Genomic DNA, 21,540 nt, shown 5'->3' on the forward strand with positions numbered 1-21,540 from the left:
ACAGAGTTCAAGAAAGAACTGAGACCTTCTGGCAGGCAGCGAGATATCTAGGACGTTCGTGACGTGTCGATAAGACGGGTAAATGAAAACGTGCGAGATATTGAGACATGGAGTGACATTGAATATTTGAAAACGATTGGTTGTTTGTGTTGAAAGCGATGTTTGATAGTTGACTCTGTGTTGAAAGTGTTATCGTATTTGCTATATACTTTAAAAGTTATTTCGTATCGCTATTTGTCACCAATTCAAAAATAGAAAACATCATGTCAAAAATTGAAAAGAAATTTCATCAAAAGGTTATTGAGCTCGACCAGACGTTATTTTGCAAAAAAGAATCTAAAAAAAATAAACTCCACACCTGTAAGCCATGTGACTGCGAAGATATTGAAAGTGCCAGCATTCGACGAAAAAACTTTTTAGAACATCTATAAAGCCCAGTTTGAAGCAACAGCAATGAATTATGGCTAGAAGGAAAGAAAACAGGCAACGGCTTTTGTGGTAGCGTTACGAGGGTCAGCTGCAGAAGTTCTCCAAATGATTCCAGTCGAGAACCATTCCAACTATGAAGTTTTGGTAAATGCGTTGAGTTTACGTTATGGTGAGAAAGACATGAAGCAAATATATCGGTCCCAGTTACGAAACCAGAAGCAGCTACCTGGAGAGTAAGTACAGCAGCTGGCACAGGATATTAAACGGTTGACTCTGTTGTCATACCCTACGTACGACCAACAGCACACAGAAGAAACTGCATTGGAAACGTTCGTAAAAGCTGTTCAAAATTAAGATGTTAGACAAACCCTCATACTAGCGGACAAACGCAACCTCAAAGATGCCGTCGCCTACAGTCTTACATTCGTGTCAGCAAAGCAAGCATCAAAGACTGACGCTGCACCAAACTCGTGAAAAATCTTCGAGTCAATGGATAGTTCTGGAACGGAAGAGTCAGGATTATGGTACGCCAAAATGATGAAATTGTGGAGAAAGAGGACATCTATGACGAGATTGTTAACAACGTCCTGGAAACAATTATTGTCGCCATTGTGCATTTGGACTAACGATTGAAGGGTGACTCCTGGTGGAATTGACGCCTTTAGTACAAACTTCCACAACAATGCCGGCGTTCTTTTTTTTCGACTTTGTTGAAAAAATTGCAGTCAACTGGAAAAGAAAGTACAGACAGAAGATGTACGAAACATTTCGATTGAACGACATCGTCTACCAAATCTAGGAGCTTCGGAAGCCGCGGGCGAGAATGAAGATTGTTCATTTTGACGATCTGGCTCCATTCTATGCAGACGTTGCAACGAACTGAAAAGGGGGTATTGTTAGGACCGTCACAAATGTTTTCGCCATGGATGCTAGTGTGGCTGCGTATGCACAGTTTTCGAGATGGAACTGGAACCCTTCTGACAGCGAGATATCTAGGACGTTCGTGACGCGTCGATAAGACGGGTATATAAAAACGTGCGAGATATTGAGACATGGAGTGACATTGAATATTTGAAAGCGATGATTGTTTGTGTCGAAAGCGATATTTGATATTTGATTCTGCGTTGAAAGTGTTATCATCGTATTTGCGATATACTTTAAAAGTTATTTCGTATCGCTATTTGTAACCGGTTATCGACCGGCCAATTATAACATTATATATGTGCAGGGTGAACAGTTTAATTCACTTTGCAAATTGAATTAACATTTAATAAATTTGCAAAATGGTTTTAATTTTGTAATTTATCAATTTTAAGTTTGAATGTTCAAATAATTTTTGTTATTATGTTAATTTTTTTTATCTGGAGTTATTTCAGTAAATTGATTGATTGATTAATTCGTTTGACATGTTATGCGGATGAGTGCAAAATATATTAGAACAAACGTCTGATCGTCTAAATATGAATGAATTTAATTAAATTACTAAGAATGAAGACGATGGTTCAACTATATTTTATTGTTAATAATTTTGAAAAAAGTGAAGAACCACGTGTGGTGAGACAGGACAGAAGAAACAAGTTGATAACTAGCAACTGATTGGATGAACAATCAGAAATCATTTTAAACAGCTGTTTTTATTTAAAAACTAATCCTAGGTTAAACATAAAAAATTAAATAAATCATGAATGAATAAATAAATTGTTTACAAACAAAAACGTCATGAATTTCAAAACTATTATTATTTCAAATAGTTTTCAAAGTTTTTGAATTTTGATCAAAAAGACATAACAGTTAAGATGCAGTCATGTTGGTCGTTTCATGATATAAAGAAATTTGTTTAAAAATTTCAGATAAGTTGATGATCATTTACCATCCCGTTGGGTTAAACTTTACTTCCGATCCTTTACGTTCCCTGTTTAAAACAGGATCCGAAAACTCTTTTGCTTCCTCTGTATCCTCACCAACGATTCCAGGCAAATGTTTGTCTTCTAACTCAATCAAAGTATCATTTTTATTCAACTCATGCAAAATTTTTATTAGTTTAGGGTAGTAGTTATCATTGATGAAAGCATGACTTTTATTAGAATATTTTACTTCGAACGGTCTTCTCAACAATTTTTTCGCAAATAAACGTAGAAATTTTTGTTTTTCAACGTTATCGTAAGACTGCGATGTTGATTTGTGTCGTTTGCGATGATGCAAGAGATTACGTTGACGTTGTGTTGATAAGTTCCCCGCCATGTAGTCGTAGTCAGTGTCATAATTAACTCTGGGTTCAATAGCGTCTTGGCGGTTGTAATCAGCAGCAGGAAGATGAAACAGTGGAGATGGTTGTTTGGTGGGGGTGTCTTCATCATTCTCTATCGCGAAATTTGGCAAACTGCTTAGAGACAATCTGACACAACACACCATCAAAAACGTGAACAGTTTTGAAAACATGACGGTTTTGCAATTTAAAATACAAAAGAAATTATACATAAATTATTGTTAACTTATCAATTTATGCCATTATGTTTTTTAAGTTAACTGAGAGCCATTTTGGTATAAATAATTTGTTTTATATAATAATATCTTTTTTAATTTTAATCATCCTGTTGCACCTCGAACATTCCATATTTATAGGCACGTCTGCCAGAAAAATAAAGGGAGCCAGCAGCTCATCAGTATGCCATTTTTCATTTTTAATCAACATTTTTAGCTATTATTTTCAACTATATTTTTACTATTATTTCAACAATTTTAATTTTCCTAAGCAAACACTGCCATCATTACGAAGGAGTACCAACCTTCATAGATCACATGTCAAATATTTACCCTGCATGCATTAACTTGATGCTCTTCATTCCTGGAATATTGTTTGAGCGATAATTGGTGTATACACATTTTGCAACTGCATGAAAAAACTAAAAGTCGGAAATTAACAAAATGTTATTACGACTCAAATGTTCGTCATCGATTCATTTTTTTTATTTTTTTAGAAAAACTTATTAAACTATAAATTACATAAATTTCGTTAGCGTGCTATTAAGGTTTTTGAATGAGTTCTCCATTTTTTAGTTTCATAGCTTGGAAGGAAATTCAAACGTCTGAGTCATCTAATCATTCTAATGTATTATTTCAAAGACGTTGCGGCAATTTACGTCATCAGTTATAGGTTGAGCCCAGGTGAATCTTTAGAAATTGAGCTAAATAAATTTAATTCACTGATCGATTGATTGATTGATCAGCAGATATGTAATTTGTATTTTAATGTAGATGGGCTAATGATGGATTTTAATTAATTATTAACTTTCGCCTCACGTTCGTCTGCGATCAATGCCTCCTCGAGAAAGTGGATTCCAAAAGCCGAGTTGGATTGTGACGAAATCATCATTCGTGTATTAACACTTGCTTTTGATTCTGTGCGTGGAAGTCGCTCTCCGTTTTGTATATGGTGAGTTAACCTTACCAGCTGATGTTGATTGAGAATGAAAATAGTCAACGGCATCCAGCATCCAAGTACTAACCGGGCCCGACGTTGGTTAACTTCGGTGATCTGGTGTTGTCAACGTGATAGAGCAATAGACAAAGGAGCTTGTTTTGTAAGCTCTTTAATAACCAAAGCAGGTATGACGGTAGGTTGCGTTAGCAATTGCCTCTTTTTTACGTTAAGACGACGCCAGTGATTTTGCTATTAATAAAAACTGGCAAAGAAAGAATCATTCTAAGTTTCAGACCATCCGTTTGGCTTCATTTTGATAGTGGAAAATAGGTGGCCACCCACCAAACCAAACACCAAAGACAAAGTTCTAAATAAAAATAATACAAACACTCCCACACCCACCCACACGCACACTGCTGTTTAGAATGGCTTCATAAGGTGTTTGCGCCAGTTGAATTTGTCTTTTACTTAATTCAAAAAGGATTTGAAAACATTTTTGAACTGTTAGTTATTAAGTTTTTTATCGAAAACCCAAAGCTCATTTTTCCTTGAACACACCTGATTCTGGCAACATCTTTTCGTACTAAATGAAGAGCGTTATATAAATTTTCTAATAATATATATGCATATATATTACAAACACATTACATATATAATTTACATTTATTAAATAAACGTTTATTTCTTTTTTTGTTGATAAAAAATATTTACATAGATTAAACGTCAGCAATAACCATTGTTAAGTGAAACGTGAAAAGTGAAACATATTGAACAGTATGCCCGCAACAAGGAAGCGCTCATCATCATCACTTTGATCCGACTGTTTACAAACTTAACACATATTTCCTTATGTGGCGAGATTATAAATCTGCATCCAGTGTTGATAGGTTTGTGTTTGCAAAAAAATTCACGGCAATGATGAATATCACACTTGAACGAAACGAAAATTTTATTGGCTTCTAAAAATTAATTAATTAATAGAAAGCAGGTTGACCATTTTAGAATTAACATTAGAATTAAATTCATCGTTATACAGCATATACTAATTATAATTGCTCTCATGATTATACAAGATGTAAATTTGTTTTGAAGTATTTTATTAATGTATAAAAAGATTTTTAAAAATTAAAAAATACGCGAATTTATGTTTTGAGGTTGAAAAGTGAAACATATTGAACAGTATGCCCGCAACAAGGAAGCGCTCATCATCATCACTTTGATCCGACTGTTTACAAACTTAACACATATTTCCTTATGTGGCGAGATTATAAATCTGCATCCAGTGTTGATAGGTTTGTGTTTGCAAAAAAATTCACGGCAATGATGAATATCACACTTGAACGAAACGAAAATTTTATTGGCTTCTAAAAATTAATTAATTAATAGAAAGCAGGTTGACCATTTTAGAATTAACATTAGAATTAAATTCATCGTTAATGGCCACCCAAACAAATTGCATTAATGTTCATGACGTCAACGATTAGCTCAAAATAATAACTGAACAAGTTCTTATAAAGTTATATAACAAAATTATTCTAATTGAATGAATCAATTGAATGAATTAATTTAAAATGTACTTTTTCAATTCATGCCTAAATTTAATATCAGATATTGAGGCAATTTAAAAACTGCTCTTTAACAGCTGTTTGTAGACAAGAATAGCCGTGAAGTAGACATTCATCCGATCGAAATTTGAATTTTTGTTTGACAAAAATAATGGTATCATGTGCGATTGCTTTGTTGATGACGTAACTAGCTGTAATGCCTTCTTCATTGTTAATCGGATGAGACCGGTGATCGTGCGATAGGTACCAGCCCAGGCTACATTGCAGAAAGAGATGCACGGTACGCATGTGGCCTTGTATAGCATATTTAACGTTTTTCGTTGAACTTTTATTCAGACTTTGTTGATAACGCCAATAGCTTTAGCCGTTTTTCCTGATACGTAATTTAGGTGGTTTCGGAAACTTAATTTCTGGTCAAGGTGGACACCTAGAAATTTAACTGATTTGCTTTTGTTTATTTCTAGTCCGTCAATTACAATCTGATACGGTTCTTTATCGTTTAAACTATTGAATAAATGCTAGTGTCATCAGCATAACAAACAAAATCGAAAAACGTCGATGCTTTGGGAAGATCGTTTATAAAAATCACAAACAGTAATGGACCCAATATGCTTCGCTAAGAAACTCCAAAGTTACTAGATAGTATTGTCAAATTTTTATTCTGCCATCTAACAAACTGTGTCCTGTCAGTCAAGTAGCCATCTCAGAGGTGTTCCACGAATTTCATATTCTAACTTTCCCATCAAAATGCTATAGTCAATGCAGTCAAAGGCTTTTGACAGATCGATGGAAGTTCTAACGACAAAGAATTTTGTCTCAGTTAATTCAATTTCACGTATCAATTCCAAAATTGCCAACTTTGTTGAATGTCTATCAAGGAAGCCAAATTGAGAGTCTGAAAAAATGTACTTTTAAAGAAAATTGACTATTTTCTTATACATCAATTTTCCCATAATTTTTGAAAAAGCCGGTAGAAAAGAAACACGTCGATAGTTGGTTATATCAGTATCTCTTGTTTCTATCGCAATTGGAATTACTTTCTCCACTTTGAAACATTGGTGAAAATGAAAAGTTTATTAGAAAATTCAAAATTTGAGCTGTTGAGTCGATTGTTTTTTCGAAAGAATGTCAACAACTCCACTTAAATATTTTGGTTGTAAACTTTTTGCCGTCATGACATTTTCAGCAAATCAACAATAACAACAACAACAACACACGTCTGTCACTCGCCTCAGTATCACGCAACCCAGCTTTCACTCTGTCCTTCTCCACCTGCTCTCACCATTCCAATCGCGGACGACACCTTCCTATCACTCGTTCAACCTCGAACTCCCACGCTCGCCTAATCCCGACCTTTTCATCCTTCTCAACACATGTCCATACCACCGCAATCTCGATCTCCTTATCAATGTCACAATGTCCTCATTCAGTCCCATGATCGACATCAGCTCTGTACTACTCTTCCTATCCTTCACTTTAACCCCACATATCATCCCCACCATAGCTTTTTCAGCCCTCTGCAGTACACTTTCTTCCTCTCTCCTCAACACTCAAGTTTCACCACCATATACTATCGCTGCTCTCGCACATGAATTTCTTCAAATGAAGAATCAAGACTAAAAATGAAATTTGAATTTTGGTGGTGCATTGTTTGCTTCCATTCAGAATTTTTCGTGAAATTTTCATCAAATTTGGAGCTATGTTGTTGAAGTGTTTATTAAGTGCATTTTCAGGATTGTCTAAAACCTGTTCATCTGCTGAGGTTAATGATCTTATCATCGTTATTTTTATTTATTATTTTTTAAATAATCGACCAAGTTTTTTTGCTGTTATTTTTTGTTTGTTGAAACAAGTCATTGAAGTAGGTTGTTTTTATAGCTTATTATTGAGATTTGTACAACTTTTGGCAATTGAGTTAAATTTCGTGTATCTTGGCGCGGTTGGGTTATCGTGAAATTTTTTATATAACAAATTTTTATTTTTGAATAAAATATTAAATTCCTTTGTAACCCATGTCATTGTTGCTTTTATTATCTACATTCGAATTGTTTGACTTTTTAAAAACAGGAAAACATGAAATCACTTTGATTCCATTTGTTGACAAGCATTCAAGATTCAACAACGACATCATCGCGGTGACATCGTTGAATGTTGCTCATCATGAAAAATGACTTTTTATCAGTGATGACGTAAGTACTCAAAAAATGTACTTAAGTCTAAGTACTAAGTACTCAGTAATAAAAGTACTTAAGTATAAGTGCTAAGTACTAGCACAAATTGTATACTTGATACTTATAAGTACTAAGTACATAAGTACTAAGTGCATAAGTACCTAAGTACATACCATGGTTAATTTGAAATATTTATAAATTTATTAAACTCAGAAATCAACTCATTATTTACAGTAATTTATTTACATCAATAAAAGAGTTTGTTCTTTTTGAGTAAAAGTAAAGTTTCAAATGATTCATCACTTAAACACCTATATCTATAATGTAAACAAAAACACTTCAACACGTATACTTAAAATGTGAACAAAAACACTTTAACACATATATTTATAAGGATTGTTATATATATATATATATATATATATAATAACTACTATATATAGCGTGCATGTGTATGTAGATCATGTAGAGTCTATGATATAGATATATAGATGTCAGAGTGATGTGAGTTAACCACCTTTTAATGACTCAATTAGCCAATGGTTATCTTAACATCCCGCTATCCATGGCTAAACAAGAACAAATGTTAATAAGAGAGATAAACAAGAATGTCAATGTGAAAATGTGTGTGTGTGTGTTTTCATCACAGTTTTCAATTTTTAAATGTTGACATTATCTTATTTTTGCTTAAAATTTTTCTGGTACTTACAGGAAAAATTTATTACTTATAAGTACAAGTACTGAAAAATGTACTTAAGTATAAGTATTTAAGTACAGGTTTTCATATGTGCTTAAGTATAAGTATCTAAGTACTACATTTGTACTTAAGTACAAATGTACTTAAGTACTCGTCATCACTGCTTTTTATCAACAGTTTCTCAGCTTTCAATTTGAAATCATTGCTGTCCTTCTTTCAAACAATTTTATTCGAAAGTTTTTTGCAACTCTGAATATTTTATGATATTGTTGTTTTGACGAATGATGATATTATTTACTGCGCTATTTTCGTTCATCGTTTCAGGAGAATAGCATAGTCAAGGACGTTTTTTTCTGTTGACCACAGTTCCTTGTTTTTATCGGTGAAATTGTCCATTTCATCTTCCCATGTAACACTGTTGCTGGTTAAATTGTTGTTGTTGCTAACATCAGTGACTCTGTGGAATGTTAATATTGCTGGAAAAGTTGAGCGCATTATTATTAATTTTAACTTTATCAGGTTGTTGTCTGCCTGTGTGATTTGCGGCTGTTGTTTACTCGATATGTCTCTTATTTCATTTTTTATCGCGTCAGAATTAATCTTCACTTTATTATCCATTTTCGGAATTTTAGCACTGATTTTATCCCAAAAATCTTATATTTTCATGAATTTCATCAAAGAAATAACATCCATAAGTTTTTCCTTTTTTGAAGCTCCACGCGATATCCATAGATATATCCATGGCGATATCATATTATCTAATTTTTCACATTTTAATCTTAATGTTTCCAAATTTCTTTTCAGTTGGTTTGTAGCCAAATTAATATCCTCAGTTGTATACAATTTAGTCGTATTAGTAACATATGTATTTTCATTTAATAATCCGAAATTATTAGACAAAAAATACAAAAGTTCATTGGCAATAAAATTTCTGGACGCCATTGGCTCAAGTCAGAAAACATTAAATTAGTCAGAGGTTGTTGGAAACACTGATATTAATATGCACGTAATGTAAGTGTATTAAAATAATACGTTATTAAATGAAGTTTTCGATTAACTGTTTGTAACATATAAAATTTTTAATTAAGCATACATGAAAACATAAGTTATAGCGGTTTCTTATTATTAAATGCATATGAAGATATTATGTCTGAAAGTGAAAAATGAAGTACCTAAATGTCAAGGAAATCTAGAAAATCAATAAATTACATTATTTTTGAAAAAAAAACTTTTTTCTCTTTTTTTTATTTTGTTTAAAATTTGCAATTTAGAATGAATATAAAAGAACTATTAAAATCAAAAATATTTTTAAAATGAATAAAAATTTAAAATATACAATAACCGTTTATTGAACGAGCATGCATCGACATAAATCGAATTGAATGAGATGATATTGCTGCTAAATATGTTTGAGGACAACCTAATTTATATGTCCATTAATTATTCCACATGCACTAATTATGGAAGAAATTTCAAAGATTGCTGTTTGTGGCGTTTCCATTTGCTTTACTGGCCGGAGTAGTAGAAGCAGTTTGGTCTGTGGCGTTTGTGGTTATGTTGCCTATTACTGTTATAGGAACAGATGCTGTAGTCGGAGCAGCAACTACAGTGGTGTTAGCAGCAAGTTTAATGGCAGTTGTAGGCACTTCAACTACGGTGGTGGAAGAAGGTTTAATGTTGGTTGTGGCTACTTCAACTACCGTTGAAGTTGTAGGTGAATCTTTCTTTCCATCAACGTAGACTTCTATGTGCACACTAGCTTGATGATCAGTGACGTCATGTTTGACAAAATTGGTCCAAAACCTGCACCAGACCATGACAAGAACCCCAGGGACTGTTGTCAATTGAGCCATGACGGGAGGGGAGGTGTAACTTGGTTGCTTGAAGTAGGGGAAAAAAGAGACAGGAAATCCGTATGGAGGATTGAAAGTGGCGTTCAACAGGTAATCTGCATCTTGATCGGACTGTAGACATTAAAAAACATTTTTTTTATAAAAATAATAATTATTATTAAAATAATGATATTATTGTTATTATTAATAATAGTAATATCAGTAACAAAACTTCTTTTTGTTATTATCATTGAATATTATTATTATTATTATTATTGTTATTATTATTAATATCAATATTAAAAAATTTGAATACAAAATTGTCACCCTGTCCTTTAGACTAAATAGCGATCATTCCATTTAAAAGATGCCCAATAATACGAATTACAATCTAATTGTTGGTCATTTTCCAGAATCTCCTCTTGTGGGAAAAAGGCATTTACAATCTTGATTCAAAAAAATGTGACGCCATAGATCCATCAAATCTTTAACCAATTAATCCACAGCCAACGCGATATAAAATATTTTCAAAACTAATCAACGACAGAATTTACAGTTTTCTCAATGGTTGGGATGAACAAAGACATTCAAAAAGTTTTCACCGAAAGGTTCATGGCTTAACCAGACACTCCAATTGCTGTCTCACATGCTTTAAGACGCAAAAGGACACCGAAGAACGATCATAGTTATCCTGCTGTATCTACCTAATGCATTCGGAAAAGTTAGCCACAGTTTGCTTTGAAATTTCACCACATCCTATCTCAAACAAAAAACCTGATTCAATCCATATATGCCAGCTGTTAAGTGTCTTTCGCAGGGTGTGTAAATCTAACTCCTCCTATTTTACTAAAAAAAAAACAAAAATGACAGCCATGATCTAGCTGTCAAATCAAAAAAGTTGGACCTCATCAGTAGCCATATTTATTGTATGTCAAGTATCATCATAAGAGGCTTGAAGCAGATATTGGTAATTAGTGGTAAACACTGATCGAAGTATTACTTGAGTATGTTTTGTGTTAATTAATATTGATATTGAGTAGTCGGAACATATTGAAATATTCAAACCATGAAATGTTTGTAGAACATGATGGTAATATTTTAGTTCTGCAACTTATACATTCTATATTCATAATTCTATTTACATCGTTTCATATCTTGAATGTTGTTACTTTCTCTGTCTTTGACAGAGTTTGATTTACAGAACAAAAAATATATATAAAATGCAAATTTGTTCAAATGGGGCCAAACACAAAGTCCTCTTTTACCAACTTGGTGGCCTTCTCCAGACAAATAAACATGTTGTCCCTAGTCTGTTCTAAGAAGATACACAGAAAGAAACAACAAAGTGTTGACTGTGACTATCCACCGGTTTAAAATATGTACTCCTGCCGACTGTATCCAACTTGCAGATCAGCTGATATTCGCCCATGCCACAGCTGTTCAACGCCCTTCGACCCGACATCGCAATTCTTCAAAACAACAAAATAGATTTTACAATTAACCATGTGCCACGAAATCAATCTCGAATCCACTTGAAGAAATTTTATATTCTCATAATTGATAAACATGTTTAAACGATAACAGCAAACATTGCTCGATTATTATAAATTCTTTTGAAATAATACCTGTTGGTTTCTATAACAATTTTGATCTTTTTTTATTCAAAGTTTCGTGGCCGGCCTCTATTAACGATAATTTAATGAACACAGTTATAAGACCTTCGTGCAATATTTATTGTGAGAGGAACTTCTATGATGCCATTTTAAAAATATTTTACCAGGCTGCACTCGCCATCGCAATGGGCCAAGGGGTCTATTTTTCTCTCGTATTAAATTAATTATTATTAATTAACACTGCAACATTCTTTATATTATTGAATTATCATAAACTTTTGATTTCAGTATTTCGTGTTAAATAAGAGAGATCTCGTTACTGTGATGATCATCGGATCATCAATTCATCAAAATCATTATTTTTGTTTTGTACTCCTATTAAAATTGTTTCTATAGTTAATAATAATAATAATAAATAATAATAATAACAAAAAGCAAGTGTAAGCACCCACTTCTCCCTCGCAACTGACAGGAATGTACCCCTCGGCCACTCCTGACTTCAGATAACTTGAAACCTTCTCAAACTCACAGGCCTTCGACGTATCCTTGCTACCGTCGCAACCGTAGTTAGTCTTGTCGAAGGTCAGAGGCTTCGGGTCCCAGTCAAAAATCTGCACATTCAAATGAAAATCAAATGCTCGGAAATGCATACAAATAATTTTACCACCACCACCACCATCATCATCAACATCATCACAATTCTTACCAGCATCATCAATCTTTTCAACGTCATCATCATCCCCAATCATCACAGCCATCATCATCAATGAACTGCTCAGCCACAACAAACCCTGTTGATCCTGAGCATGACGCAGGGACTTCCCTCTGAATATCCGAATGATGATATGTCTCCATCCTGCCAGCAGTTATTGCTGTTGTTGCTGGGCACCAGGATGTTGGCAGGTGTGGTGTCCAGGTAGCTGGGAAGGTCGAAGGAACACGCCTGGCCGTACGTGGCGACGACACCATCGACACAATTTAACGTGACGTTGTTGCGGTTGTTGATGGCGTTACTTTCTGACATGTTGCTGTAAGCTGCGTGTGGTGGTCGTGTCGTTTAGTCAGTTTAATAGAATTAAATAAAATGCTCCAACCCATATAGATTTAAACACGACAGCATAGTAACTTTAGTTGTTACGATCAGATAAGATTTTTGTTAGTTTGAGATGTTGACATTTTATTGAGCCACTACGCGATGAAAATTTATAAGATAAACGATGACAATTATTATTAATAACAATGATAAATATAACAACCAAAAAACAACAATAATAACAACAACAATAATAGTAATAATAACAACAATAATAATAATAACAATACTAATAAATTGAGAGACCTTGAATTTGCGATGAGATCATTTGAACGTAGGTGTTGTAACTGTTCGTATCGTTCATTTTCATCCTGAGCAGAGTTGAATCGCTGGTTGGTCGCGGGTAAAAGTTGAGTGCTGCCAGAATTTGAAGAAAAAACATCAAGTGAAAAGTTTTAAAATTTTTTGGGGTTTTTAAAAATTTCTAATTTTCTAATTTGAAATCTTATCTACTCATGCATTATTTTTCAATATAGTCAAACCAATCATTTATAATTCAAATAGTTGAGTCCATATATTTGATGATAAATACTTGATTGATTGAAATTAGGTTGTTGAATTGTGTTGTATTGTGCTGTATACATTCTGGTTGTTGTATGTATGTGTAATTGTATGCACGTGTTGTTGCGTGTATACGATGTTTGTGCATGTGTAGTTGAATGCATGCCGTTTAAAATAGTTGGGCGTGAAAGACTATGTTGCAATCATCTCTTGAACAAGCAGAAATTAATTACGGACAGTAAATATTTGATTATTTGATATATCACGTGATCCTTGAAAAATGTAAGAAACATTTTTCATAAAAGTTTTCATTTCAATGAATGAAATCACAATAAGGAAGAACTTCGTGACAAGAACTATGCATTTCTAACTAAATGTTAATTAAAAATTATATATATATGTGTGTGTGTGTTTGTGTGTGTGTGTGAAATTTAAAGAAAGCCGAATCGTTAAACACGTATATTATATATATATATATATATATATATATATATATAATATATATTGTTTGTGCTTTACTTTACTCATTAGAACAAATACAACTAAAGCAAAATCTCCTGCTGTTATATTTGAACAAAGCATAGTATTAGCATTGGAGCTTGTTGTCATACAATGAAAAACCTACAGAATAGTTGTTCGAACCGGTTTGAATGGACAGAAGCTGGCTGACAAAACAAATTACAATGCCTTATTCACTGGTAATGTTGTTGTTATAAACAGTCTGTGCAAATATGTGCGATGTGCTCCGTGTGTTGCTTGTTTTATATGATTTAGTCAAATATTTACAGATTAATGAACTATTTATTTTAATGGCACTGCAATGTTTGAAATAATTTTCTCAACTAATCTCATTGATGTAATTATTGATAGATAGTTTAATGGGTAAGTAGATCAGTCAAATGATATATTTTAGAACATAATAAAGATATATTATATATATATATATATATATATATATATATATATATATTTGAAAGAAGCAAAATCCGTTGTAAAATTTAAAAAAGACATCAAATCCTACTTTTTAACATTTAAACCCCCTTAATTTTTGTGTGGGCTCATGTACGTGTGTGTGTACGTACGTGCGTGTGTATGTATGTGTGTGCGCGCGTGTGTATGTATATATGTGTGTGTGTGTGAATAAGTATGTTTTACGTGGGTCTATATATATATATTTGTGTTTCAATAATTACAAACGACATTCTGTTAAAAATGTAAAAGAGTTGATTACTTAATAATTATGATTCCATTTTTTTAGGATTTGTAATATGAATGTGAGTTTACATGCACTAAAATATTTTAAATATGTTCTCTTTTTTACAATTTTCACTGGCGATCATTACAAGAAAACCATATTTTTTTTCGATTTCCAGATCATTTCTCTTCATTGATATCATTTTTTTGATTTCTTTGTTTTGATTTGATGAAATAAAAAATGTCAAATGTCAAATATATATATATGCAGTAAGTAGTTTATGAAATTTACCGAAGTTCTAGCGTCCAAAGCTAGAACTTCGGCAGATTTCATAAATTACTGCATTAATTATGGTCTTTCACCAGCGCATATATATATATATATATATATATATATATATATATATAATATTTATTAATAATATATAACAAGTGCGTCAAATCAACAATATAACAAACGAGTTATTGATTCAACAAGAAACAATAATCAACAAACAACCAATATTACAACCAATCACAAAAAGCAAATCCAACAAATCAACCAGCAACCATAAACCAACAGCAGACCAACCAATAATACAATAATTTAGTCAGCTTATAAACTACCCATCTACCTACAAACCAACAAACTAACCAACCAACAACCCAACCAACCAACCAACCAACCAACAAACTAACCAACCAACCAACAAACTAACCAACCAACAAACCAACCAACAAACCAACCAACCACATAACCAGTTAGTTAGCCAATTAACCAACCATACAACCAATCAACCATTCACACAACCAAGCATACAATCAACTAGTGACACAGTAAATCACTCAATCGGCTAACCGGGACTGTACTTGAGGGCGCTAATATAATTTCTTAGAGTCGGTATATCTTTGTTGATTGATGTTGAAAATATTGCAAAGCACAGAGCAAAGTAGCCGGCAACCCCGAGGTAATAAAAGGAGTTGTACACCACTATTCTCGCTATCAAAATGACAAATTCTTCAAAATTACCTTCTAGTTTAGACAAATTAATCAATCAATTTTCGTTTAGCGTCCATTGACTAATTTATCATAGTTTAGACAAATATGTCGTATTTATATTTAAAATATCTATAAATTTTATAAAACTCGGCTGAAACAAGATTAACAAGAACATCAAATTATTATCAGTTCTGTTACTACTGTTACTACTACTACTACAACTACTACCACTGCTGCTGCTGCTACTACTACTACTACCACCACTACTACTACTACCATTACTATCACTATTATTTATTATAATTATTATAAAGTAAACCGATATGCGCAAAGAGTTACTTTGTTAGAAATTAATTAGCTAATGAGATGAAAACAAATATAAATATAAAAAGAACCCTAACCCCAACTTCTTCCTCCCCGTCCAAAAAATTCCTTCTTCTCGCTGTTCCAAATAATCTTCTTCGTCTCCTCCCACTTCTTCCTCAACCTCTCGCGGCGACCTGGCGCGCTCTTCTCTTCATCGTTCGAACTCATCTTGCTTCCAGTATCTGCACGTTTGTCGGTCCAAATTTACAGACTGCTATTGAAACTGCAATTGTCAGGTTGGTTAGGCGGATCCAATGTTTCAACAGATCCCTCCTCTGCTATGATGCACGTCACCTAACCTCCAACTTTCAATTTGAAAACTTTTGTTCTGCTGTTAACCGATGGGATTCGGTTTTTTGAATTACCGTTTTCAATCGAATTTATTTTAGTTATTAATTCGAAACAATTACCGCAAGATTGTGAAGATCTAATAATACGTTAAAAAATTATTCAACAATCCAATGCTGAGAATAAAATTAAATAAAAATCAACTATCGGAATCAAGAAATAAATAAATAAATTGAAAATTTGATTCTTCAAATAGAAAACATCAACAGATTGTTGTCTTGAGTTAATAAGGAGCTGAACAAACCTTTCAAACTTACAGAGCAGAGCAGACTGTCATAATTTCTTATAAGAATGCTGGCACAATGAATCTGTGCATAGAACCAGTTAGTTTAGTCACAAGTTGCTCAAGATCAGTTTTTGTTGACGCATATGTATTTGAATGGGTATGTATATACATATTTAGGCATATGTATATACATAAAATATGCATAAACAAATAAATAAATGTATATATATATATATATATATATATATATATATATATATTGCAGATTTAATTACTATTCATTATTAATACCTATTTACACGATTGTATAGTCTTATATGCCAGTATGGATATATATCATAAGTCTTTATTATTACGTGTAAATGAAAATTTATTTAATTGTTCACGCATGTAATTATGCATGCATGTGTGAGTGTGTATGTGTATGTAGTATTTATGAATTTATTTCTGTAATGCAACTTCGGCGCATATTCCTTTTGTATTAGGACAGGCGCGTATTTGCTTCACCTGTTTCACAACAAATGTACCTACCTAACAAAATACAATGGAGATCGTGCGCTTGTTGTGCTGTTTAATGGTTTGTTTGTCTGTTTCTGTGCTTGTTCAACGGTTTATTTGCTTGTTCAATGGTTTGTTTCTTTGCTTGTTGTTTGTTTTTTTGTTATTTAGGCTTTCTTCCATTGCTAGCCTAAGTAAAATTATGGAACATTATAAATTAAACAAACTCAGTTGCAGAAGGTGGGGTGCATTTAAACATAACTGATGATGATTGTATAGTTCATTAAAAATATCTTACTGGGATTTTCAACCATTAAATTATTTTCAACGTAGAAAACTTCTAGCAGCGACACAACATTGCAACACAAAATTAATAATAAAAGATTAAATTAAGCATGGATTGGTGCGAGCAAACCACAGGAGGGCATACTTTTCATTCGAAAACTACAATAATAAAATGAACCAGTAAGCTGTATGGACGATAAAAAAGATAATTAATAACAAAAAACTGCTTAAATATCAATTATTATGTTATTCCAAATTTTGAATTAGGTTCTAAAAGAAATTCACTCGATGTGTTCCTATTTTTCAAAGCCGTGGGACGCAACACAGCAAACAACAGCGCAATTAAGTCTTCAAATATTGAGAAACATATTGATGTTGTTAGGAGTTTCAAGATTACAACAGTTGTGACAATAGATGATGGAGAACCTCTTTTCACAAAAATATCATTAGAAGATTTAAAATAAAAGAATTGATGACAATATTGACTTGCGTAACTAGTTCTTCGATGTTTTTTTTATTTTGTAAATCGAACTCTGCCAGCCCAAAGAAAGTAACAACATGCAAGGTATGGAACAATAAAAATAAAATTATAAGTATAGAACGGATAAGATGTGTGCTGTCTTTTAAAGGAGGAAGCTAATTACGTTTTCCTGAAAATTTTCATACAAATATATATAGCGCTAATGAATTTCTCTATAAGCTTCATCTGTTAAATGGAAGCCATATTCAAGATTTAGCTATTCCATCAAATGATAATCCAGGATGTAGCTGTTGAAGAGCACTTTTTAACCAGTAAAAATTGAATTATAAAACTCAAGTTAAAATAGGAGCAGCCAGATCATATTAAGGACAAACGTAATAGGTTCAATTACTTAAAAAATACAACCAAGCACAATTATATTTATAGAAATTGAATCCGGCAAAAGCACTTGAAGCAGTATGCGTACAGCACGGCTGGGATTTTTTTCATTAAAGCGATAAACAAGTTAGTTTTGGAATATGTTCCATAGTATCAGGGATTGGATAACAGAAGAAGTACAGAGGAAAAAATGAGTTAAATATAAGGCATGGAAGGCATATCAAGAGTTTTAAGGCAATGAATGAAACAGACCAGTTTGTACAGGGGAATCAGTTCGAAAGCAGCAGCTGGAAAACAAATACCATTATAAAAGACAGGAATCAATTTATGCTATTAAGGAATCCATTAAAAATCTATCGACCAAAGTGCCGTCAAAGAAATAAAACACAACACCAAAGCAATAAATTAATTACCAAAGAAATTAGCCAGAACAAAGAAATCATATCAACTAATAAAGAAGATAGTAAAATTAACAAAGTCAATAATAACGATAGATGCAAATAACAGAAACAAAGGCCTGGATTATATAGATTCCCTATATAAACTGCAACAAGTACTCGGTTATACAAATTCTCTATATAAACTGCAAAAAGTGCTGAAAATGATTGAAAAATCGTAATATGTCCTATACACTCGAGAATGAATTGAAAAACTGTATATTAATCTAACGTTAATAAAATAAATAAAGATTACAAGAATTTGGTTCAAAATAATGAGAATTGTATATATATATATATTTATTTATTTATTTATATATATATATATAACATTTGAAAAACATTTGAATTGCTACGATAAACCAAATCTGAAAATCTTATAATGAAAACAAAAATGATTTCAAAAATTTCTTGAACAATTTTTCTGTCAGTTCGGGCTGTCTTAGATGACTTGGTAGACTATTCCAAACGGCTGGTCCACATACTGAAAAACTTCTCTCAGCCATTTTCAAGTTGGTTTGGGGCACACATAACAAGTTGCTATCATCAGACCTTAAGCAGACATTTTTAAAAGACAGTTTTTCGGTGCATGCATTTCTTTCAAATAAACTGGCGCCATTCCCTTTATACATTTGAACATGATTGTTGATATTTTGAACAAAATTTTTTTTTTGACCATCAACCAGTGCAGTTCTCTGAATATCGGGGTGACATGGTCAAACTTTTTCGCACCAACCACAATCTTAGCTGCCCGATTCTGAATTGACTGAAGCACAGATAACGATTTTTCAGGCAAACCATAAAATAGGCTGTTGCAGTAATCCAGTCTAGAATGAATAAACGAATGCACTAAACTTTGAATAACATCTTTGGTTAAGCTTTTGCGGATTATTTATAATTTTCGCAGTTGTAGGGTCGCAGTACCAGATAAAAACTTGATATGTTCAGTCATTGCCAGTCTAGAATCAAAAATGACACCCAAGTTTGTAGCTTTGGGAATGAAGTTTATATTTGAGCCCTCAATGATAACTGAATTAATTTTAATTCTAGACAGCTGTTGCCAAGTTCCAACCAGAAGAATTTGCGTCTTACTTTGATTGAGCTTAAGACGATTATTTGCCATCCATTTCTCGATCTCGACCAAACATTTAACAAAACGATCAACTGCAAGATGAAAGTTGCTATAGGATTCTGAGGCGAGTAGCTGAATATCATCTGCAAATGCATGGCACTCTAAACCATGTAATCCAATTGTCTCAATAATTTCAGAGGTGTAAAGAATAAACAAGATCGGTCAGAGAACCGAGCCCTGTGGAACACCAAATCTTATCGTTTGAACCGAAGAGGTCTTATTCTTGTAGATTAACTGTTGAGTTCTGTTTGTTAAGTACGACCGAAACCATTGTTCGACAGAGTCAGTTATTCCAAATCTATGATTAAGACGTTTCAGAAGAATGCAATAGTCAACACAGTCAAATGTCGAACTCATATCTAAGAATCCTAGAAGAGATGGTATACTGTTGTTTATATTTTCATGCAACTTAGATAACACATGCAACAAAGCAGTTTCGGTAGAATGATGTCTTCTATAGCCTGACTGATATACCGGTAACAAATTGTTTTTATCTAAGTGTTTCATAAGCTCCTTAGAAACTAATCTTTCAATTAATTTTGACAAGAACGACAGATTTGAAACCGGTCTATAATTATTAAGATCAGAATTGTCTAATTTTTCCTTTTTCAAAAGAGGAGAAATTGTAGCATGCTTTAACATAGCCGGAAACTCCCAGTACGTAAACATAAGTTTATAAGATCAGTCAAATATTTTGAAAACAATCCCACATATTTTTTGGAAAAGTGTGAAGGAACATCCAGTGAACATGTTTTAGATGGAGAGTTCAAAACTGCTTCAACAATTTCGCTTTCGTCATAAACAGGAAAAACTGAAAACAGGTTGCTGCAGCAGACACCAGATGAATGATTAAACTTCTCATCATACACCATCGATTCTCGTACATTTTTAATTTTGTCATAAAAGAATGTAGCAAAATCGTTCGCTTCAAAATTGGTAGATGAATTTGAAGTTTTTTCTTTGCACACATATATATGGACTGGAAGGAGACCATAATTGATGCAATATGATAAAATATACCGAATTTCTAGATTTTGAAAGTATACTATTGAGTTTTTCAATATTTCTAACATTAATTATAGATAATATATATGTAATTGTAAGTGGTTCTGCGTATGTCAGAGCTGCAATAATGAAGACTAAAAAAAATTTTAATTAATTTTTATAAATTGGATAATAATTACAAAATTAATTTTAGAAATATTGAAAAGCTCAATCGTAAACTTTCAAAAGCTAAAAATTCGGTAAATGTTATTAAATGTTATATATATATATATACACATATGCAATATTTGATAAAATCTACCGAATTTTTAGCTTTTGAAAGTTTACGGTTGAGCTTTTCAATATTTCTGCTTTAATCTGCTATTCCACAGTTTATTTTGCTCTGTTAGTTGGGTTATTTGTTCAACTAGAGTATTATATTTGGGCATTACGGAAAAGATGCAACATTTGATGTTGACTTTCTTGCTCGGGAGTTAAGTTACGTCGGTTGGTCATAGATAATTTTATAAAGACTGGACGGAGTTTTAAAAGCTAAAAATTTGCATCATTTCACCCTTCACAAACACGCACGCACAATCAATCAATTAATCGAGTTTATTTTGTTTACACACGCACGCACACACACACACACACACACACACACCACACACACACACACACACACACACATATATATATATATATATATAATAAATACTCATTAAAAACACGCTAATTTTAGCAATCGGAATTTCCACAATCACAAATATACAATTTTTTCTTAAGCAGTTTGTTGTCCGCACATTTAAGCTTGTTCAAAGTATTAGCGTATATTGCTATATTCTGAGTATATGAAGTAGACAGTTATAAAAATAAGTAAATATTATGATTATTTTATTAAACAAGAAAA

The 21,540-nt window shown here is 32.6% G+C and overlaps 2 protein-coding genes across 2 annotated transcripts; both read right to left on the reverse strand.

Moving 5' to 3' along the window:
* Positions 1 to 7: 7 nt before the first annotated feature.
* HELRODRAFT_169352 (hypothetical protein) lies at positions 8 to 2,868 on the reverse strand (the record flags this gene model as incomplete). The annotated part of the gene is made up of 5 exons (XM_009015178.1): positions 8 to 175; positions 359 to 655; positions 852 to 1,016; positions 1,333 to 1,548; positions 2,323 to 2,868. The coding sequence occupies 5 exons, from the start codon at positions 2,866 to 2,868 to the stop codon at positions 8 to 10; spliced, it is 1,392 nt and encodes a 463-aa protein (XP_009013426.1).
* Positions 2,869 to 9,141: 6,273 nt separating this feature from the next.
* Positions 9,142 to 16,570, reverse strand: HELRODRAFT_190751 (hypothetical protein). The gene is made up of 7 exons (XM_009015179.1): positions 16,454 to 16,570; positions 15,897 to 16,192; positions 15,355 to 15,495; positions 13,068 to 13,178; positions 12,519 to 12,763; positions 12,181 to 12,339; positions 9,142 to 10,247 (listed from the first exon to the last, which is right to left on the reverse strand). Exons 2-7 carry the CDS (start codon positions 16,027 to 16,029, stop codon positions 9,756 to 9,758), a joined length of 1,281 nt encoding a protein of 426 aa, XP_009013427.1. The 5' UTR covers positions 16,030 to 16,192; positions 16,454 to 16,570; the 3' UTR covers positions 9,142 to 9,755.
* Between the last annotated feature and the right edge of the window lie 4,970 nt (positions 16,571 to 21,540).

This window comes from Helobdella robusta (genome assembly GCF_000326865.2).
Source record: "Helobdella robusta unplaced genomic scaffold HELROscaffold_15, whole genome shotgun sequence".
Classification (NCBI taxonomy): Eukaryota; Metazoa; Annelida; class Clitellata; order Rhynchobdellida; family Glossiphoniidae; genus Helobdella; species Helobdella robusta.

What these genes read in the sequence shown, in the direction of transcription:
- HELRODRAFT_190751 (XM_009015179.1), bottom strand. Translation starts at nt 16,029, where the DNA reads ATGAGTTCGAACGATGAAGAGAAGAGCGCGCCAGGTCGCCGCGAGAGG. An exon ending in ACGGGGAGGAAGAAGTTGGG is followed by an intron (nt 15,496 to 15,896) that starts GTTAGGGTTCTT and finishes TCATTTTGATAG; the next exon opens with CGAGAATAGTGGTGTACAAC. An exon ending in CGCCCTCAAGTACAGTCCCG is followed by an intron (nt 13,179 to 15,354) that starts GTTAGCCGATTG and finishes AAATTCTGGCAG; the next exon opens with CACTCAACTTTTACCCGCGA.